This window comes from Bufo gargarizans, chromosome 8 (genome assembly GCF_014858855.1).
Source record: "Bufo gargarizans isolate SCDJY-AF-19 chromosome 8, ASM1485885v1, whole genome shotgun sequence".
NCBI classification, from domain to species: domain Eukaryota; kingdom Metazoa; phylum Chordata; class Amphibia; order Anura; family Bufonidae; genus Bufo; species Bufo gargarizans.
The window spans coordinates 97,351,144-97,375,076 of NC_058087.1; the positions used below are offsets into that span (position 1 = coordinate 97,351,144).

The 23,933-nt window shown below is 43.7% G+C and overlaps 1 protein-coding gene across 1 annotated transcript in view; it reads right to left on the bottom strand.

Moving 5' to 3' along the window:
- Positions 1-23,933, bottom strand: part of TRPM2 (transient receptor potential cation channel subfamily M member 2) — a 1,289,439-nt gene that overhangs the window by 741,019 nt on the left and 524,487 nt on the right. Inside the window, exon 16 of the mRNA XM_044304068.1 lies at positions 21,277-21,505. Within this exon, the coding sequence (XP_044160003.1) occupies positions 21,277-21,505 (229 nt within the window). The remainder of the gene's footprint in view (positions 1-21,276; positions 21,506-23,933) is intronic.

Genomic DNA, 23,933 nt, shown 5'->3' on the forward strand with positions numbered 1-23,933 from the left:
GACCAATAAAAGAAAAGTGTTTTTAATACAAAAAAAGTCAACCTTCAAATAATTATGTTCAGTTATGCACTCAATATTTGGTCGGGAATCCTTTTGCAGAAATGACTGCTTCAATGCGGCGTGGCATGGAGGCAATCAGCCTGTGGCACTGCTGAGGTGTTATGGAGGCCCAGGATGCTTCGATAGCGGCCTTAAGCTCATCCAGAGTGTTGGGTCTTGCATCTCTCAACTTTCTCTTCCCAATATCCCACAGATTCTCTATGGGGTTCAGGTCAGGAGAGTTGGCAGGCCAATTGAGCACAGTAATACCATGGTCAGTAAACCATTTACCAGTGGTTTTGGCACTGTGAGCAGGTGCCAGGTCGTGCTGAAAAATGAAATCTTCATCTCCATAAAGCTTTTCAGCAGATGGAAGCATGGAGTGCTCCAAAATCTCCTGATAGCTAGCTGCATTGACCCTGCCCTTGATAAAACACAGTGGACCAACACCAGCAGCTGACATGGCACCGCAGACCATCACTGACTGTGGGTACTTGACACTGGACTTCAGGCATTTTGGCATTTCACTCTCCCCAGTCTTCCTCCAGACTCTGGCACCTTGATTTCCGAATGACATGCAAAATTTGCTTTCATCCGAAAAAAGTACTTTGGACCACTGAGCAACAGTCCAATGCTGATTCTCTGTAGCCCAGGTCAGGCACTTCTGCTGCTGTTTCTGGTTCAAAAGTGGCTTGACCTGGGGAATGCGGCACCTTTAGCCCATTTCCTGCACACGCCTGTACACGGTGGCTCTGTCCACTGCTTCCGCAGGTCCCCCAAGGTCTGGAATCGGTCTTTCTCCACAATCTTCCTCAGGGTCCGGTCACCTCTTCTCGTTGTGCAGCGTTTTCTGCCACACTTTTTCCTTCCCACAGACTTTCCACTGAGGTGCCTTGATACAGCACTCTGGGAACAGCCTATTCATTCAGAAATTACTTTCTGTGTCTTACCCTCTTGCTTGAGGGTGTCAATGATGGCCTTCTGGTCAGCAGTCAGGTCGGCAGTCTTACCCATGATTGCGGTTTTGAGTAATGAACCAGGCTGGGAGTTTTTAAAAGCCTCAGGAATCTTTTGCAGGTGTTTAGAGTTAATTAGTTGATTCAGATGATTAGGTTAATAGCTCGTTTAGAGAACCTTTTCATGATATGCTAATTTTTTTAGATAGGAATTTTGGGTTTTCATGAGCTGTATGCCAAAATCATCATTATTAAAACAATAAAAGGCTTGAACTACTTCAGTTGTGTGTAATGAATCTAAAATATATGAAAGTCTAATGTTTATCAGTACATTACAGAAAATAATGAACTTTATCACAATATGCTTTTTTTTTTTAGAAGGACCTGTACCAGCTTCAATTAACAACTGATTGAGTTTTGCCATATATCACCCTCAATCAGCAATTTTTGTGCACACAGGTATATGGAAAACCTCTACCACTACTTTGTGGAAGCTGATATATGTAAGGCCTCAATCAGTTGTTAGTTGAAGCTGGTCTATCAAAACCCACAATCTGTATTTTGTGGACGCAGGTATATTGAAAACCTCTACCACTATTTTGTGGAAGCTGATATATGGCAGGACTCAATCACTTGTTAGTTGAAGCAGGTATATCAAAACATGCATTCTATATTTTGTGGACGCAGGTATATGGAAAACCTCTACCACTATTTTGTGGAAGTTGATATATGGAAGGCCTCAATCAGTTGTTAGTTGAAGCAGGTATATCAAAATCCGCAATCTGTATTTTGTGGACGAAGGTATAAAGAAAACCTCTACCACTATTTTGTGGAAGTATATATTTGGAAGGCCTCAATCAGTTGTTAGTTAAAGCTGGTATATCAGAACCCGCAATCTGTATTTTGTGGACGCAGGTATATAGAAAACCTCTACCACTATTTTGTAGAAGCTAATATATGGCAGGGCTTAATCAATTGTTAGTTGAAGCTGGTATATCAAAACCCACAATCTGTATGTTGTGGACGCAGGTATATGGAAAACCTCTACCACTATTTTGTGGAAGCTGATATATGGCAGAACTCAATCAGTTTTTAGTTGAATCTGGCATATCACCATCAAGCATTAATTTTGGGGACGCAGGTATATAAAAAAGTCTCGACCACAATTTTGTGGAAGATGATATATGGCAGGACTCAATCATTTGTTAGTTGAAGCTGGTATATCACCCTCAAGCAGAAATTTTGTGGACGCAGGTATATGGAAAACCTCTACCACTATTTTGTGGAAGCTGATATATGGAAGGACTCAATCAGTTGTTAGTTGAAGCAGGTATATCCAAACCCGCAATCGGGAATTTGTGGATACAGGTATATGGAAAACCTCTACCACTATTTTGTGGAAGCTGATATATGGAAGGCCATTTGGTGAGATCACCAAACTGGTCAGTCTCAGCCAGGACACCTTCAATGACATCGTACCTTACACCTTCTTTATGGAGCGTGCATTGCATTGTGTCATTGATCAACCCATCGAGGACCTGGAAGATGAGGAAGTCGCAAGGCTGGATGAATTCCTATCGTGGGCTACTCCATCTGAGACAAGTTAGCAGGAGTCTGAAGAGGAGTCAGAGGAGGAGGGTGTCAGGGTGAAGGAAGAGGAGCAAGAAGAGCATTCTTTAAACTTTTCTGGGATTCCTGGTGTTATCCGTGCCTGGGGGGAGGAGATCCAGGATGACATTATCCTGGACGATCAGCAGGAGCCAGGCCACTCTACTGATTCCAATTTAGTGCAAATGGGGGCCTTTATGCTCCAATGTTTTAAGAGGGAGCCTCATATAAAAAGTATAAAGGGAAAGGACCAGTACTGGGTGGCAACGTGCTTAGACCACCGTACAAAAACAAAATTGCGTATATGTTACCAGCATCACAGAGGGCTGTCAGAATGGAGCAGGCCTTGCTTCGAGAAATGCTGCATTCTGCTTTTGTGGGCGCTGGAATTTCCACTCACAGAAAAACAGTTGCGGGTACCAATCCAACAGCGCATGCAAGAAGACGGTTGTTTGAAGATGTGTTTGTCACTTCGGATATAAGATCATTCTTGCAGCCAACACACTGACAGCTGCCCTCCGGATCCAGCCTCAGGGAATGCCTAGACCGACAGGTGTCCAACTACATCAGGTCAACGGCTGATTTGGATGCTCTGAGAAGCGAGAAAACCCTGGACTACTGGGTGTGCAGGTATGACATGTGGCCAGAGCTGGCACAATTTGCTATGGAACTGTTGGCTTGCCCCTCGTCCAGTGTCCTGTCCGAAAGGACGTTAAGCGTAGCAGGGGGGATCGTGACCGATAAGTGCATTCGCCTAGCTCACATGTGTGGATTACCTCACATTTCAAAAAATGAATGAGGCATGGATCTCGGAGGAATTCAACACCTGTGACGATCACATTTAATTGAATTTTCTCATTCCAGCCCACAAATATCTGCCACCATCCAGTGAATAAAGGCTGAGCAACAATTTATCTGAGATTGTTAACGTGAAAAAAAAGCATCAAGCCTCAATAATTAATTTCCGTTTGTTGTATATCCAAACAGTTAGAATTTAACCACTTCCCACCCAGCGCCATAATAGTACAGCACAGTGGGACGTGACTTGCCGCCCGATCTCCGCTCCAGCAGGAGATGCGTCCACTTGATCAGTGGCGAGGTCCGGCAGTCACTGGTAACCGGACCCCGGCATCAGTGAAAACAACTATGCTGGCACATTAAAAACTTGATGTGCAGCGGTCAGCACTGACTGTGGCACGTGCGATGTCCATGTGGGGATCGGAGCAACCAAAAATGTGGATTATGGGAGAAAAAATTTATTTTCACTAATATTCTTCGTATGTCTGCCCCTGACACACAGAAGGGATCCGCAGCACCACAACAGGCTGGAAGAGGCCCCCAAAAAACAGGCCCGCAACCATTACAACGAGCACCCCCATGTGTAAATCTCCCTTGCCAAGGGGTAAGTGTTCTGCAGTATGGCGCTTTTTTGAGGAAAGTGCACACGACAAACGAGTGGTCATTTTCAACCTGTGCTGTACCAAAATGAGTCGGGGCGTGGACACTAGCAACCTCACCACCACCAGCATAATCCGCCACATGACCTCCAAGCACCCTAACAAGTGGGTCGAACATCTGGGTCCACAATCTGGCTCTGTGGGTCACACCACTGCCTCCTCTTCCCTTGTGTTACTGACTGCTGGCCAAATGAAGGCGCAGGCCCGGATGCCCCTCGCCCTGCAACTGGACCTTTGCATGAATCATCAGCAACAACATCCACTTTCCTGTCCCAGCACAGTGTCCAAATGTCCATAACACAGTCATTTGAATGCAAGCGCAAATACCCACCCACCCACAGGCCATAGCACTTAATGCGCAACTTTTGAAATTACTGACCCTTGAATTGTTGCCATTTAGGCTTGTGGACACGGAGGTCTTCCGCAGCCTGTTGTCGGCGGCCGTCCCTCGGTACACAGTCCCCAGCCGCCACTATTTTTCATGGTGTGCCATGCCCGCCTTACACCAGCATGTGTCCCAGAACTCCACTTAACCACGGGCACATGGACAAGTCCTGGTGGCCAGGGACTCTCCCTGACCACACGCTGGGTGAATGTTGTGGAGGCCGAGAGTGAGTCGTACCCTGGGATGGCACAGGTGCTACCCACACCCAGAATTGAAGGCCTTACGTCTAACAGGGTCTCCGCCAGCAGCTATATTACTGACTCCAACCCCCACTTCTCCTCCTCCGCTGCCTCTTCCTCCACTTCTACCTCCAGCAGCAGTCAACCATCAGTCGTTAGCTGGGAGCAGTGTAGCAATGCTGTGGGCAAGCATCAACATGCCGTGCCTAAGTTGATCTGTTTAGGGGACAAAGAGAACACCGCTGCAGAGCTGTGGCAGAGTATAAGGAACCAAACCGAGATGTAGCTCTCGCCACTCAACCTACAATTAAGCATGGTTGTGTCTAACAATGGCCAGAACTTAGTGGCGGCTTTGGAGCTCGGCAACCTGACACACATCCCATGCCTAGCCCACGTCTAAAAATAGGTAGTTAGTCTTACCGGTAACGTTCTTTCCAGGAGTCCAACATGACAGCACTCCTAATTCCCTCCCTAATATGTGATTTAGTGTGATGTTAACATTGCTTATCATATTAGTAATAAAATTGTGTTGCATCCATCCGGTGTAGTAATTTAGAAGACACTGGAGATCGGAGGGAAGGGGGGGGGGGGCTTTTAATCTGTCTCACTTCCTGTCCCTACAGAGATTGGATTGGACATCCTCCCATGTGCTGTCATGTTGGACTCCTGGAAAGAACGTTACCGGTAAGACTAACTACCGATTTCCAGGACGTCCCCCATGACAGCACATGGGAGAGTTACCAACTTAGCCATCAGGGAGGGACCATAGCCTGTAGAACCTTACGCCCAAAGGAAAGCTGACGATTGGACGGCAGGTTCAACCTGTAATGTTTACAAAAGGTGTTATAACTCGTCCAGGTACTGCCTGACAAATCTGATCTATAGAGGCGTTCGCCTTCTCCGCCCAGGAAGCTGCGACTGCCCTAGTAGAATGTGCCCTGATAGAGATAGGACAGGGACTATCCTGAAGACGATATGCTTCCACAATCGTTGACTTGATCCACTGTGTCAGAGTCCTCTTAGTCACTTTCTTCCCTCTTCCTGCTTTACCAAATTGTACAAAGAGGTTTGAGTCCTTCCTATCAGGTTCTGTTCGGCGAAGGTATTCAAGGACTGCCCGACGGACGTCCAGGCAATGGAATTTCTCCTCTTCCGGATCTCTAGGAGAGGCGTAAAAAGAATATTTCTTGTTCCCTATGGAAAGTAGAGACGACCTTAGGGAGGAACCCTGGGTCTAGTTGAAGAATTATTCTATCCGGGCAGACTCTTAGGAAAGGTTCCTTCATGGAAAGGCCTGAAGTTCACCAATTCTGCGTGCGGAAGTGATGGCTACCAAGAAGGCCGTCTTCCAGGAGAGTAATTTTAATGGAATGGTGTCCAAGGGTTCAAAGGGCACCTTACAGAGGGTATCTAGAACTATAGATAAGTCCCAAGGAGGAACAGTCTATCTCAGAGTGAGTTTTAGTCTGGATATAGCCTTTACGAACCTTTTTATCCAACGATGCTCTGCCAGCGGGTAGTCCAAGAAGGATGACAAGGCTGATATCTGCACCTTGATCGTGCTAGGGCATAGCCCCAGGTCAAAGCCCCTTTGTAGGAAGTCAAGAATCTGCGCGATGGAAGAAGTTGATCTGGACGGATGTGTATCAGCCAACCAGGAATTAAATCTGCTCCAGATCTTCCTATAAATAGCATTTGTCACTGGTTTCCTACTTTTTTGTAATGTGGAGATCACAGCATGTGACAAGCCCTGCCTGCTCAGCATTCTCCTTTCAGGATCCAGGCTTTCAGATTCTATTTCTCCAGATTCGGGTGGAGAAGGGACCCCTGAGTGAGAAGGTCTGGCCTCAGAGGGAGTGATATTGGTTCTTCTACCTTTAGCCTGTCTAACAGGGGATACCAGCTCCTCTTCGGCCAGGCTGGACCTATGAAAATGAACTTCCCCGAGCTCTCGCTGATCTTCCTCAAGGTGGCCGGGATAAGCGGGATTGGCGGGAAGGCATATGCTAGATCCATGTCCCATGGTTTTGACATGGCATCTATCCCCAGAGGATCTCCGCTGGGATCTAGGGAAAAGAACTGAGACGCCTGGGCGTTTTCTTTGGAGGCTAGAAGGTCCACCTGGGGTTACCCCCATTTCCTGCAGATCTGATGAAAGATTTCCCTGTTCAGCATCCATTCTCCCGGATGGAATCTTCTTCTGCTCAGGTAGTCTGCTGTAACGTTGTCCTTCCCTCTGATATGGAGGGCTGAGATGGATAGGATATTTCCCTGTGCCCAAAAAAAGATTTTTTCTGCGACCTCCTAAAGACCTGGGTTCTGAATTCCCCCTTGATGCCTTATATAGCAGACTGTAGTTATATTGTCTGACAGAACTTGAACGTGATTCCCTCTTAAGAGAAGTTCTGCTGCCTGGAGAGACTTTAGCACCGCCATTAATTCCCTTATGTTTGAGGAACGCTGACTCTCTGCCAGGGACCATGAACCCTGAAAGAAATGATCTTCTATGTGTGAACCCCAACCGGACATGCTGGCATCGGTTACCACCGTCAAACAAGGTCTTCTCAACCAGTGAACCCCTCTCTGTAGGTTGGCGGGAGTTATCCACCAGTTCAAGGACTCTTTTATGGACATTGGGATCCTGATCTTCCTGTCTAAAGACCTCTGGTCTTTGTCCCACTTGGTGAGAACTAGACCCTGTAGTGGCCTCGAGTGGATCTGGGCCCACTGGACCATCTGTATACAGGATGTCATCAAGCCTAGTATCCGCATAGCCTCTCTGATGGGCAGAGGTTTCTTCTTTGGAAGGAGGATACTTCTTCTATGAAAGCGTCGCGTTTTGAATCTGGAAGAAAGGACATCTGTCTCCGGGTGTCCAGAAGGGTGCCTAGAAAGATCTTCCTTTCGCTCATGCAAAGATCTGATTTCTCTAGGTTGATTATCCAGCCTAAATCTTGTAGAACCCGTAACGTCGTCTGCAGATGGTTCCGCGGAAGGACCTCTGAGGATGCTGTCAGGAGGAAGTCGTCTAAGTACGGGACTATTGTTATTCCTTGTTGTCTCAGGAAAGCCATTATCTCTACTATTAGTTTCGTAAAGATGCGTGGAGCACTTGAAATCCCGAATGGAAGACATTGGAACTGGAAGTGATGAACTATGACGTCTAACGTCACCGCGAACCTGAGGAACTGATGATGGCTTGGATGTATGGGGACATGATAGTAGGCATCTTTGAGATCGATGGTGCACATCAATGCCCCTGCTGGAATCAGTGGAACCGTTGAACGTATTGACTCCATCTTGAACCTGAAATACTGAATCCATCTGTTCAGGAACTTCAGGTTTATGATACTTCTTAGTGAACCGTCTGTTTTTTTTACCCAGAACAGTTTGGAGTAGTGGCCTCTGCCCTGTTGGGGTATTGGAACAGGAACTATTGCTTCCATTGCGCAAAGTTTCTCCAAGTCCTGAACCATCTGGTTCTTTAGAGACGGAGACTGGGGAGTGGTAACACAGAATCTCTGAGGGGGAGGACGTCAGAACTCTATTTTGTACCCCTCTCGTACAGTCTGAAGTACCCAGGGGTTCTGAGTTACTAGAGACCATTGATGACTTAAGAACCAAAGTCTCCCCCCCCCCCCACTGGTCTGGCGTCATTTATTCTGGTAAGAGGAAGTGTTGGGTTTGAGAAGGAACCCCCTCCCCTTCCCACCTTTGGGGTAGCTCCACCTGCCCGACTTGCCTTTCCCTCTACCTGAAAAATTCTGTGTCTGTCCCTGGCCTGAATCCTTCCGAAAGGACTGAGTCTTCTAAGATCTCTCCTCTGGAAAGCCTTTTTTTCTTGTCCGCGGCACTCTCAAGGATTGTATCTAGGACAGGGCCAAACACATGTGAACCTGAGAAAGGGATCGAACAGAGCTTATTCTTTGACGCTACATCCCCTGACCAACTTCTTAGCCAAAGGGCCCTTCTAGCAGTATTCGCCAGGGTGCTGTTTCTAGCTGAAATCCTGATGGATTCGGCCGAAGCGTCCGCCAGATAGGCCGTAGCCATCTTAAGAAGGGGAATGGATTCTAAGATGTTCTCCCTTGGGGTTTTTAGTCTAAGGTGGTTCTCTAGCTGATTCAGCCATAACCCCATAGACCTGGCTACCGAGGTGGCAGTGATATTGGTATTAATAAGAGCAGACGAACACTCCCAGGCCTTCTTAAGCAGACCCTCCGTCTTCCTATCCATAGGGTCCTTTAAATTTGAGGAATCCTCAAAGGGGATGGTGGTCTTCTTTGTGACCTTAGCCACCTGAATGTCTATCTTGGAAACTTCATCCCATAGTTTAGTATCCTCAGGATTAAAAATCAGCCGATTTTTTTTATTCCCTAGGCATAACTAATTTCTTTTTGGCCTCCCTCCATTCCTCCAGAATTATCTCCTTCAGATGGGAATTTACTGGGAATAGGTGAGTCTTTTTTGCCCCTAACCCCAAGACATCTCGTCCTGAACGGATATGGGAGGGCTAGCTTCCTCTACTTGCATGGTATCTCTAACCGCATGGAGGAGGGCGTCTAGGTCTTCAGTAGAAAATAAAAATCTTTTAGGGTGGTCTGAAGAACCAGAAGCAGAGATGGTGTCCACCTCAATCTCTCCGTCCGAGACTTCCTGATTATCAGAATCAGAGTCCTTCCTGAGTCCTCCTTCTTTTTGGGGGAGGGGAGTCAGGTTGAGAAGGAGGTGGTGGAGGGTTTAGAGAAGAAACCGTAGCCTGTACTTCTTCACGAACGATATTCCTAAGTTCTGTGAGAAAGGACGGCTGCTCCTCCTTCATTAACCTGGCAATGCAATCGGCACATAACTGCTTCTTGTAAGATATATGCATCCTTTCCCCGCAAGTCGCACATTTTCTTGGTTTCCTTTTGGGATCTTGGAGAGCCGACTGCCCTGAACTTTTTTTATCCTAGGAAAAAAATCCAAGAAACCGTGCTCAATGACTGGGGAGAGTACACCAGGGTATAAGGATAAGGACACTTACATGGGCTGCAGCAGAGGGGTCAGACACAATCTCGGATTTAGCTGACGCTTGGGGCTCCATGGTGGCTAAGCAAACACACAGCAGCTCACAACTTCCCCACTGGGGCTTACCTCCACCTCTGCTGCCGCACGGCTCCGTTCTTATAAGGGGAACTCAACCCCCCAGGGGGAGGGAGTCAACCCCTGAGCGCGAGACCGTGACGTCATGAGATGTGCGACGCCGCCGTCAGGAGCGCGCCGCTGAGCCCAGAGCTCCCGGAGGAGAAGCGGCATCAGCGTCCCGCCTGCCGCCATCCAAGGCAGGCCGGGACAAGCTAGAGAACCCCCGAAGGGGGAGCTAGCGGGGCCGTACGGGACGCCGCCGACCTGGCCTGAGAGGGGAGTGCCGGACCCCCGACCCGACCTGGCCCCCGATGCCTAGGTAAGCACCCCGACTCCTAGGAGAAAAACCTGCTTCACTTGCCCATCCCTGTAGGGACAGGAAGACACTGGAGATCGGAGGGATGGGGGGGGGGCTTTTAATCTGTCTCACTTCCTGTCCCTACAGAGATTGGATTGGACATCCTCCCATGTGCTGTCATGGGGGACGTCCTTGAAATTTATCAAAACCTACCCCAATTTGCCAAAGCTACTAGTGAAGGTGCGCCGCGAGTGTGCCAATTTCCGCAAGTCGTCCACAGCTTCAGCCAGTCAACACTGCAGCAGCGCTTGTGGCTTCCAGCCTACCAACTGTTGTGCGACATGAGAACGCGCTGGAACTCTATGTTCCACATGTTGGCCAGGCTTTGTGAGCAGCAGAGAGCAGTTGTGGAATACCAGCTGCGACATGGTCGTCGCCTTTCGAGTCAACCGCCACTATTCACAAGCGAGGAGTGGGCATTGATGTCAGACCTCTGTGAGGTTTAAAAAAACTTTGATGAATCCACAGAAATGGTTAGGGGTGATAACGCTATTATCAGCGTTACCATCCCACTGATGTGTCTACTCAAACAATCCCTGCTCACAATTAAGGACGATGCTCTGAATGTGGCAGACGAGGAAATGGGGGTGGACATTACACAGGGTGATAGCCAGCCCACCCTCAGTTTGTCTTTTCAGCACAAATTGGACCATGAAGAGGAGGAGGAGTTGGAGACAGTTGGCTCTGCTACAGAGGGTAGCACCCATGTAACTTTATTTCCATCTGTTCAGCATGGATGGTCAGAAGAGGAGGAGGAGATGGAGAGTCATCCTGATGTCAACATCGACCTCTTGCCTGTTGGTACTATGGCCCAGATGGCTGATTTCATGTTAGGCTGCCTTTCCAGCGACCCTCGCATTATACACATTTTAGATAACACGGATTACTGGGTGTTCATCCTTCTCAACTCCCCTACAAAGAGAACTTCTCATCTCTCATTCCTGTGGTGGAGAGGACGAGGAAAATGGTGCAATACCAGAAGATCCTTATTGGAAAATTGCTCCAAAATTTTCCATCTGACAATGTTGGCGGTAGAGACCGAACTTCCTTAGGCAACCGAGGAAGGGAGGCAAGGGGAACACACAGCAGTTCCAACAAAGGCAGGGCAGCACTCTCCAAGGCATGGGACACTTTCATGACACCCCGTCAGCAACCTCAACTTGAAGCGCGGCCTAGTGGTACATGGAGGGAAAAGTTTTGGAAGATGTGAAGGAATACATAGCAGACCAAGTCAGCATCCTAAATGATCCCTCGGTGCCTTACAACTACTGGGCATCCAAGCTGGACATGTGGCACGAACTTGCGCTCTACGCCTTGGAGGTGCTGGCCTGCCCTGCCGCCTGCGTTTTGTCTGAGCGTGTATTTAGTGCTGCTGGTGGCATTATAACTGAAAAGCGTATCCGCTTGTCCACTGGCAATGCTGTCAGGTTGACTCAGATAAAAATGAACAAGGCCTGGATTGCCCATGACTTCTCAACTCCACCAGAGAAGAGCTGAGCTGATGATGAACATAAAGGCAATTTCAATCTATCATTTATAATGTACTCAATCTACTGTAGTGTATTCCCATGCACCTTTTTCTACCACAACAAAAAAACAAAACAAAGAGTATATGGTTGAATCTTGTTTTCTCCTCCTCCTCCGGATTGTATATATTCCCTCCACTCAAATTTATTTTTATAGGGTCAGCTCAGCAGCAGGCTCTCGACCCTAATGTTTTAGAGTTTCAGTTCAGCAGCAGGCCCTCCCCCCTAATGTTTTAGAGTGTCACCTTAGCAGCAGGCCCTCCCCCCTAATGTTTTAGAGGGTCAGCACAGCAGCAGGCCCTCGCATATAATGTTTTAGAGCGTCAGCTCACCAGCAGGCCCTCGCATATAATGTTTTAGAGCATCAGCTCACCAGCAGCTCCTCGCCCCTAATGTTTTAGAGGGTCGGCTCAGCAGCAGGCCATCACATATAATGTTTTACAGGGTCAGCTCAGCAGCAGGCCCTCAAATATAATGTTTTACAGGGTCAGCTCACCAGCAGGCCCGCACCTAAAATCTGTTACTTGGTCAGCTCACCTGCAGGCCCAGGGTCAGCTCACCTGCAGGCCCGCCAAATGTGAATGAGGCCCTCCTTTATGTGATATACAGGTTGTATTGGAATGCCTCTTCATTGTAATTTTTGGCAGGCATTTTAAATACAAGTAAATATACAGGATAGAATGTTTTCAATCAATTTTTCCTATAAAAACTATTTTTTACTTTGGTTTTGTGCGTAAAAATCAGTTTTGAATACTCTGAGGGATGTAGTTTCTAAAATGAGACCATTTATGGGTAGTTTCTATTATGTAAGCCTCACAAAATGACTTCAGACCTGAACTGGTCTTTAAAAAGTGGGTTTTGAATTTTGAAGATTTGTTTCTAAACTTCTAAGCCTTCTAACATCCCCAAAAAATTAAATGGAATTCACAAAATGATCCAAACATGATGTAGACATATGGGGAATATAAAGTAATAACTATTTTTGCAGTTAATAATATCTATTATATAAGAAGAGAAATAGAAATTTGGAAATTTGTAAATTTTTCCAAATATTTGGTAAATTTGGTATTTTTTTATAAATAAAAATGACTCAATTTTACCACTGTAATGAAGTACTGTACAATATGTGACGAAAAATGGCCCTGATAAGTATAAGTGTTTTAAATTTATTGCCACATAAATTGACACGTCAAATTTGCAAAAAATGGCCTGGGCAGGAAGGTGAAAACTGTCCCCGGGTAGAAAGAGGTAATAAGCATTAGGCCTCAATCGTCCATTTCCATTTATTGTATTTACACACAGTTGGAATTTAATTTCTTTTTTTGGGGGGTTCAATTTAATTAAACCAGCATGTAGGTGATCAGCACACCAATACACAGGGTAGAGCACCAAATTATCAGTAAGTGATAATAAATTTAGGCCTAAATCTGTTTCCCTTAATTTCTATCTCCACACAGTGTCAGCACACAAAATTATCAGAGTGGCCCGGAACTGTCAGGGCTACGGAATTATTCCAAATAAAGAAAAAGAGCCAGAAAGCAGATTTGCAGACTGTTCCTATTTTGTGTGATGTCAGGGCTACAGAAGAGCCAAAAGACTCAAAGCTAGAATATAGGTAGTAGCAGCGATAAAATTCTTGATACGAAAATTTGCCATCAACACTACTCCTATAGGCAACTTTCTATTTGTTGCTAGGGATGTTGCTAAGTTCCGATATTCGCAATAAATTTGCAATTAGAATATTTGTGAATATGAATATATAGCACTATATTCTAAATCTTCACATATTGGTTTTTCAATGCAACACCATTGCACCTGTTGGCTTAAATATGAAAAGAGAGGTTATGCTCCATTATTAATATGCTGGTATCATCATATGTTTTTTCTTAATTAGTATTTCTAAATTAGTATTCCAACACACTCCTCTCTGCTTATATGTTCGGACTTAAATCATAGGGACTATTGGGACTTTTTCAGGTACTGCAGCCTTTAAGTCTATTACACTAGGTCCAAATTTTGGGATGTGAGTTGCAGTCATAATACACTAGGTCATGGATGTCAAACTCATGGCCCTCCAGATGTTGCAAAACTACAACTCCCAGCATTCCCTGATAGCTGCAGTATGCCCAGGCATGATGGGAGTTGTAGTTTTGCAACAGCTGGAGGGCCAGAGTTTGACATCCCTGCACTAGGTTCCCATTCCCCATGGTGGTAACCATAGAAACTAGTTGAATCTTCCCTTATTCCAGAGCATTATCGTGCTCAAGTACCATAGCCTTCGAATTTAATATTCTAGGTCCACGTTCTAGGTTATACATTTATCTCTTTTTAATATGAGAACTCAATAGAATAGGTTTGTCTGCTGTGCTTTGTAGGTGCATTGCACACTGAATTTCCCAATATAACTTCACCATATTTGTTGATTTAAATATGAAAAGGAAATATGTAAGTCATATCATATGCTATCTTTAAATCAGTGCATTTTTGCAATCTACAAGTTACAATTATTTGGAATAGTAATAATGCTCTCTGTACTGTAGCGTACAACCTATACTTTTAATATCCTTAGGTTCAAAACATGGGATGGATTATTATTGACCTCTTGGATATTGGAGATTTTTTTGTATTTTGCGTTTTCATTTTTATCCCTTGATTCATAACTTTTTTATTTCTCTTTTCACATATCCATAAGAGAGCAAATTTTTTGCAGGACAAGTTGTACTTTCTAATTTCACCATTTAATATGGCATACAATGAGCTGGGGAACAAAATTCCAAATGGGGTGGAATTGGAAAAAAAAAAGTCAATTCCTCCATCGTTTTATGGGTTTAGTCTCTACGGCGTTCCCTTTGAAGCAAAACTGATCTGTGCCCTTCATTCTCTGGGTCAGCACAATTTCCAAGATACCACATTTGTATAGGTTTTTGTTATGTCTAAATAGTGTAAAAATAAATTCAAACTTAAAAAAAAAATGTTTTTACATCATCATATTCTGACCCCCATAACTTTTTTTTATAGTTATATCTAATGAACTTTGTGGGGGCAAATTTTTTTGCAGGACGATCTGTAGTTTTTATTGATCCAATTTTGCAGTTTGTGTGTGATTTTTGATTCCATTTTATTACATTTTTTGGGGTAATAAAATTGATGAAAAATGGTAAATCGGCCATTTTGACCCTTTTTTTCCTTTAAGCTATGTGCCATATTGGAAAAATATTTTTATATTTTAATAGTGCAGACGTTTTCCGGACGCGTGATGCCCATGATGTTTGTATATTTTTTTTAATGCATTTCTTTTTTTATTCTACGGAAAGGGGGGGGGGGGTTATATATTTTTTTACATGTTTTAAAAAATTTTATGGTTTTGTAGCTCGTGTTTGAGGCTACAAGATATATATTTTTTTATTCTGTACCATTACTTTTCATATAGATTCATGATGGCACTGTTTGAGGAGTGATAGCAGTGCACACATACCATCTCCCTTCTCTCTTTCTGCTTGCCGATGTATGTCTATGGGACAGCAGCAGCGGACAGGAGGAGAGAAGGGAGATGGCATGTGCACATTGCACTTCGTCTCCTCAAACAGCTGATTGGCGGGGATACCAGGCGTCAGACAGGTCATCAATAGAAAAAGCCCAGACAACCCCCTTTAAGGCATTATCAACTTCAGGATGATTTCACCTGCTGTTAGGTGTCGTATGGACCAATTATGAGCAAGCATTAACCAAAGTTTCATATTTATATCTCATGCCATGACTAAGATCTTTCTGATCGAAACATGTTGGTTGTAATTTATCTTTGAACTGTGAAGAGAAAATTTTTATTATTTCTACAATAAAGAATCAAGATTTTATTTCCTATGCTGGACATCTCTACTCATTTTCCACATGGTTGAAATTTTTCTATTTTTTTTTTGCCCCACTCCATTAAATTTTTTGGAAGGAGTACTGGTGCAGCATAATTTTAGTAGGTTTATACTACTTCCTGGATGAAGTGTTTTATTGCTGGAGGCTGCTGCTGCTGTTTGCTCAGATAAGTCTTTTTGTGTATTGTGTTTCCTTGCTGGCTTAAATCTAGGTGAGAAACCTATATATAGCCCAAACAAAATTCAGGGCTCACCCCTAATCAAGATATATATATAACCGACCAAAAAGAGTGAGACAGGTATGATGCAAATAAATCTAGTGATACTAGAGTAGTCCAAAAGTCAAATCATTTATTTGAAAATCACAAAAAGGACACATGATCAGCACTGGTCACAAAAAGACAATAGACACAGGTTACAATACACATTAAAGACCAAGAGGACCGATGGTGAACTGTCGATACATATATATAAATATAAAGTGCATGTGCATAAATATTACCAATTGGTCATCAATTAAAGGATATATAATATCCACAAGCTATGGCTCATAAACTACCAAAGAGATACCTACATGCATTGTGCATCAGAATTTGTCACAAAGTGAGCGTGATAATACACACCACATTTGTCAAAGCTGAAGCAGTATGACAATTGGAGTTATACTCAGCACATAATGAAAAAAATACTGACCACTTGGTTTAAATATACCGTGCAGCAACACCACCGGTCCACTCCCCAACGCACGTTTCGCGTACAGCTTTATCCTTTAATTGATGACCAATTGGTAATATTTATGCACATGCACTTTATATTTATATATATGCATCGACAGTTCACCATCAGTCCTCTTGGTCTTTAATGTGTATTGTAACCTGTGTCTATTGTCTTTTTGTGACTAGTGCTGATCATGTGTCCTTTTTGTGATTTCCAAATAAATTATGTAACTTTTGGACTACTCTAGTATCACTAGATTTATTTGCATTATACCTGTCTCACTCTTTTTGGTCGGTTATATATATCTTGATTAGGGGTAAGCCCTGAATTTTGTTTGGGCTATATATAGGTTTCTCACCTAGATTTAAGCCAGCAAGGAAACACAATACACGAAAAGACTTATCTGAGCAAACAGCAGCAGCAGCCTCCAGCAATAAAACACTTCATCCAGGAAGTAGTATAAACCGCAAAGTGAGACAGTATGGGAGGGAATATAAAGGGAGACGATTATTTTAAATAGGTGACACCTGGGAGAAGGAAAGGAGATGACAAAGTGAAACCAAAACAAAGAACGTCATGCAAGAGGTAGAGAAGGACGTCTGCCAGACCTTCTCACAGAACTGGCAGTGACAGGAACAATGCCAATGGTAAACCTCAGCATAGATAGGACACGGGAGAGTAAGTCCCTAATACACCCTGTCCAGGGGGAATGGACTGAGAATACCCTGCCTATCTACACAAAGTTCTTGCCCCGCTAGGAGCGACCCCGTCCGGATACCTTTCCCTGTTCACAGGCAGTATCCCTAGTACACCCTATTAGAGGCAAACTACCGACGTGTCACATTTTGTTCCACATGAACTCATTAGGGGAGATGTACAATGATAGTGGCAGACACAACAAAGAGCTTGCTTAGAAAAAAAGGGGGTGGATAGGGTGGTCCTGGACGAGCTGTGCAAATTTATATGCCTTTAAAAGTGCTGGCAGGTAAATTCCTCTTGCTGACAGCCCTACTACTTTGACTCTGCATTTTGGTCTGGAACTCATAGTTGCCTAATCTGCCGCTGCCAACTGGTGTGCTGGCATATGTTGCCCAAGTTGTCACTACCCACTGGCGTGCTGGCATATTGATGACTAGTGGTTTTTGGGTGGCCTGGGTCCCACTGGCCTGGCTTTCCCCTAGGGATACTGAATTACCTTGATTTTTTGTGTAAGTCCCTACCACTGCCATTTCATTATCTATGCTTATCCCCCCCCCCCTTTTTTTTCTAAGCAAGCTCTTTGTTGTGTTTGCCACTATCATTGTACATCTCCCCTGATGAGTTCATGTGGAACGAAACGTAACACGTCAGTAGTTTATCTCTAATAGGCTGTACTAGGGATACTGCCCGGGAACAGGAAAAGGTGTCCGGTTGGGGTCGCTCCTTGCGGGGCAAGTGCTTCGTATAGATAGGCAGGGTATTCTCAGTCCCTTCCCCCTGGACAGGGAGTATTAGGGACTTACTCTCCCGTGTCTTTTCTACGCTGAAGTTCATCATTGGTATTGTTCCTGATTGGTACCACCATCCTTGGGATCCTTTTCATCTCCAGTATATAAAGGATAGCCGTCTCCTTGGAGCTCATCATATTGGAAGATACCTGACAATTAACCTGCACAGCCATCGATGGGTGAGAGCGTTCCATTTTATACATTTATGCAGGCATCAATCAGTGTATGTTCATCTAGGACCCAATCTGGGCTGTCTATTTAATGTTCTTGTTGGTTCTTACCATTAAACAGCGCGGTCATTTTAACATTATCATTATTAAATGTTACGTTTTACCCCCTCTGTTCCCTAGGGGATCAGTATTTTTCAATTTGTATTTTTTGAGGATTTGGCTGAGCCCTATTATTTGTATGCTCGGCCTTCTAGTTGTTCTTGTTGTATTGCACTCAAAACTAACCTTGACTTGGTTCTCCCATCTCTATTATATCTTAAAAGGGTATTTAAGTAGAAGCATGCAATGGTGATTTCCTCATCTCAAACAATTTATTGAAACAAAAGCCAACAGTGGTGGGTATACACCCCCACAAAAGTCACTGTCTCAAAAACGTATCATGTGGCCTTAAACATAAATTACAGCTTGACAAGGATGACTCATGCTGTTCACAAGTCGACTTATTATCTGTTGAGGCATGGCCTCCCACTCTTCTTGAAGGGTGGCCCTCAGATTATTGAGGTTCTGGGGTACAGAGTTATGAGCCTCTACATGGCGACTAAGCTGATCCCTTAGGTTTTAAATGGGATTCAAGTCCGTAGATAGTGCAGGCCACTCCATTTGAGATACCCCAGTCTCCAACAGCCATTTCCTAATGATGCGACCTCAATGAGCTGGTGCATTGTCATCCATGAAAATGAAATTAGGTCTGTGTTGTTCATGCAGAGGCACAATGACTGGATTAATGATGTTATTCAAGTAGTATGGGTTTGTCACTGTACCATTCACAAAGAGTAGGCCAGTTCTGTATTGACTAGACACACCTGTTCACACTAACACCACCACCACCAAAGGCTTGTCTGGTGACAACAGTGGCTTATGTATAATGCTCTCCTTGATGTCTTTAACATCATTGGCGGCCATAATTTCTGCTCAGTGTGAATCGACTTTCATCAATGAACAGCACCAAGGCCCACTGGTCCCTCCTCCAGCATAGATGCTTCCTGGCCCATGAAAGACGATGACGCCTGTGGCAGGTACCCTTGCAGGTCATCTAGCACACAGACCATGCTCATGTAAATGGTATTTAATGGTCTAACGTGACACTTGGATGCATCTTACCTCCCTTAAATGTGCCTGGAGTTGTGTGGCATTCATCATCCAGTTCCGGAGGGCATTGTTCACAATGAAGTGATTATCAGGGTGGGATGTGGCCAAACAAGGTCAACTTCTATGCCTTAATGTGACTCTTCCAGTTTCTCTGTATCTATGTTGCAACCTGCTGATGACACTCTGTGGTCACTTCTGTCTGAGAACATCCTGCTTGAAGCCTCACAATGGCAAGGTACTCTTGTAAGGTAAGGACTATTTAAATACCAGTTATAATTGAACCAGGACATTTATTGGGTGAATCATGGATCAAATACATGTTGTGATTTTTGTCGTTAAGCTCCTTGTTAGAGAACAGCAAGTTGTGCAAAAAGTACTGAAACACTGAACAGATGGACATGTGCATTCAAACGTTTAGACGAGGATATATATATATATATATATATATATATACACACACACACACACTGTAGGAAGGCGCAAGGGTCCATCATAGATGGAAGGTACGTGTCACTGAGGTTCCTGGCCTCGGTGAGATAAGAACCGGTTATTTTATGTGTCAGCCGTAGCTATTGCTCGCTGACACTGTTTATTCTTAGTGTGGCTGAAAAGCCGATCCGGGCCGGTTCTTATTGGGAGCAGCCAAAGAGCAGGGTGGGTGGCTGTTCCCCACGTCCAGGCCAGGTTTTGGGCTGGGGTTTAAAAACCCAGGCAGCAGCTCAGCTGGGTTTGGTATGTTCCTCCAAGTGAAAGTGGAGCTGTGAAGGCTCTGTGTCTCTGGGAGCTGCATGAGAGCCACCAGCTGGAAGCCAGGCACCCTAAAGTCTGCTGTGGATATCCAGGTGACGTGTTTGTTTTGAGTTCTGTGGACTTTGGCCGTGTGAAATAACACAAGGAATTTCTGTGGTGTGAATTAACACCAGGACTCTGCAAAGTGTTAGTGTTATGTTTTTCCTGCGGTGTGAATAAACACTGAACTTATTGCTTTACTACTGTGTTCTTGCGTCTGTACTGTGTCCACTTACCCTGCCTACCAGAGCAAATCCCTACAACACATATACACTCTAATCTTTACATATTAATGCGACATGCAAACTTTTGAATGCACATGCCCAACTGTTCAATGTGTTAGTACTTTTTGCACTAATTTCTGTTCTCTGACAATGAGCTTCAGGACAAAAATCACAGCCGGTGTTTGATCCTCCCCTCTCTACATTTTGCTGACTTTTCTAGGACATAAAGACTTTGAAGGATAATTTGAAAGAAGTAAAGCCAGCAAAAAGATGAGGATGGTCAACACTAAGACCTGGCCTCTCAAAGGGGTGCAGACTGGAGGGTATTGGTTGGCATGCTTGCACTGGAATAATAAAGGTTTCCATCTTAATAGTATTGAATTACATATCTTAGTTTATGACTGATGTAGGAATAAGTAAATGTAGGAATAAATAAATAAAACTGACGCAGAATAAGTTTCCCTGCACTCTCCCTCTCCAATATTCTTCTATTAATCGTTTTCATCAACTCTGTCCCTAGCGCATGAGTGCTTGCCACATCTCTCCCTATGCTCATCTCACAGGACAATGGCAGAGACTGCGCAGGATGAAGTTTCTATAGGGGTGTGACATTACAAGGGATGGTTATTTGTGGATTGGCTAGCTGCACGGCATTATGGGTGATCCTGCATTCCCAGGTTTATCTCCTTTACACTTAGTTTTGCTTTGTAACACATGCAGCTGCCATTTCTTGAAAACCTGATTCCTTACCACAAAGTGCGAGGAACCTCAGATTCCTTTTGAATCAAAGTTTTCCTAAACTTCGGACTGCATTCTTCTTCAAACGCTCGACTCAACACTACATGTGAATATTAACTTCTATTTCCTTAACTTTTTTTTAAGCCAGCGGGTTCAGTGTTTCAAATTCTCAACTGCCACGATTATTTGTCACTATCTCGAAGAGAAAACACATATGAAACTCCTGGTGCATTGCCCATATTTAGAGCACTATTACAATACAAAAAAAAAAAAAACACTGAAAACCTGATCTTATCAGTATAGTTGACTATTTTACTCCTTTCATTTTAGATTGCTCAAAATTATAAAAAAAAACACCTTACATTCTGAACAAATATTTATATGATTATTCTCGTTTTCATAAAACTTGTAGACTATTAATTGCATTATTTATGTTTATACCTGTCTGATTTCCTCACAAACCAGTGAAAAGAGCCAGAAGTAGATGACCTGTTCCCTCCATGATGGAGTTGGTTGGAAATCAATCATCAACACGTATGCAAAAAGTAGCAGGAATCCAAAGTATGCTAGAATGTTTAGATGGAAAATAACTACTGGTGCCATGAAGAAACCTTGGAAACGTTCAGTGGGAGTCATACCATTTGTCTTTTTAAGGTTATTTGTTTGTGACCTAAAATACAAATAATTTGGATTAAAAAAACTGAAATCATAAAATGTATTATATCATGAATATTTTTATATGACTGAGGATAGTGCAGAATCTGTGCCACATAGTTTGCAAGATAATCTGGGATTTTACATGAACAAAACCAGAATGATTCCTACTTTAACAAGAAAGTACTGTCTGATAATCTTACAGATTTAGGCGACAGTAGACGCTCCTCACAAACGGGGCAAGAGATATTTAGATTTGTAGGAGTAATAATGATGAGTATGGAACTTGACAGATAGGAGAAGTGTGGCTTTGTAGGGGTAGTAGTAGCAGAAGTAGGTCAAGTAGCAGCTGCAGCAGCAATACAGTATGAAGCATAATACAATATGAGATGAATAAAAGCCTAGTGAGAGAACCAGACACAAACTGGGTGGAATCAATAGGACTACTGCTGTTCCAAGGAGTGGCCAATTAAGTCGATAGCTTGGTCAGGCTGGATATTGTGCTGTACTTAACGGTGAGGTTGCGATGCACTCCAGCGTGGAACGCATACCAGAAGTCCAGAGGTCACGTGTTGTGTTCCACTGCAGAGAGCAAATCGCTCACCACCGCTATTGAGAATACAGACAGGAAGAAAACTAACCCTCCAGTTCTGTTTTTCTGCAATGATATGCAGCCTCTATTATATATTCTGCTTATTTATTGATAAAGTAGATAGGACATAAAGTGGAAGGTCTCCAGTTAAGGCTACTTTCAAACTTGCGTTTGGTGCGGATCAGTCATGGATTTGCACAGACGGATCCATTCAGATAACACAACCACATGCATCCGTTCAAGACGGATCTGTTTGTATTATCTTTAACATAGCCAAGACAGATCCGTCTTGAACACCATTGAAAGTCAATGTAGGACGGATCAGTTTTCTATTGTGTCTCTTGTGTTTCTATTGGATCCGTTTGGCTCAGTTTTGTCAGAAGTAGAGTTGAGCGGACACCTGGATGTTCAGGTTCGACGGGTTCGGCCGAACTTATGAAAAAAGTTCGAATTCGGGACCTGAACTTGACACAAACTTGACCCAGAACCTGAACCCCATTGAAGTCAATAGGGACCCAAACTTTTGAGCACTAAAATGGCTGTAAAAATGTCATGGAAAGGGCTAGAGGGCTGCAAATGTCGTCAACATGTGTTTAAGAGCATGGCAAGTGCTCTGCAAACAAATGTGGATGGGGAAATGACTTTAAATAACATAAAATATGTAAAAATAAAAAATAATATTGATCTAGGAGGACCAGGTCCATATGGAGTAGGAGGTTGAGGAGGTGGTGGATGTGGTGGTGCAGGTAGAAGCGCCGGTGGAGGAGGTGGAAGTAGCCTACACTGCTTTTTGTTTTAAAATTTATTTTTATTTTTATTAATTAGGGTACACCCAAAAACATTGGGAAATTAACCCTCCAGTCGTGCTAAACACACGTTCAGACAATACACCGGCTGCAGAGCAGGCCAACACCTCCAAGACATAAAGGGCAAGGGCTGGCATGGGCTGACCCCTGTCAGTTCGTGTAGACGTGTGCATACTTACTGCCCCACGATGTTGCACGTCCCCGTGATGTTCACGATCCAATTAGATATCTGCTCTATCAACTTTCGATGTTATTTTATGCGCCTACCAAGGTGATTACAGGTGGCGGGAAATCAGGGTTCCAGGCCAGAGAGGGAGCGTGAGAAAAAGAGACCAAATTTAAGGGAGATAAATTTATAAAACAATTTTGGGATTGAGAAGAAATGTGGGAAAAGCTATTGAGGCGCAAATGTGGGACAAATTACAGAAGCCCAAATGTGGGCTAAAAGAGCAAGCGGAATTGTTTGAAAAGCTATTGAGCCATAAGAGTATAGCAGAAATGTGGGACAAAGTATTGTAGCTTAAATGTGGTACAACTTGTTTAAGTTTAAGCATTGAATCAAAGGAGGTGGCACACATTAATTAAATAAGCATTTCAGAAAACAATTGTTTATTGTCACCCGAAAATGTAAAATAAAAATTATTGAAATTTATTAAGCTGTCAACTAGGTAGAGGAGGGGTATATTACACCCAAATATTGGTGAATTTGACCATAAAATGTAACTGACAATTTTTATTTTATTTTTTACTGGTCTATTAGGTATAGCAGTGGTATTTCGCACCAAAAGAATTGCTGAATTTCACTAGAAAATGTAACTGACAATTTTTAGGTATAGCAGTGGTACATCACACCCAAAAATTTGTGAATTACACCATAAAATGTAACAGACAAATTGTTTTATTGTTTAACCTGTACCCAAAAATTGTTGAATTTCAACTAAAAAACAGTAACTGACAAAATATTTTTTTGTTAACCGGCCTACTAGGTATAGCAGAGTTACTGTACACCCCAAAATTCGTTAATTTTTACCAGAAAATTTAATTAC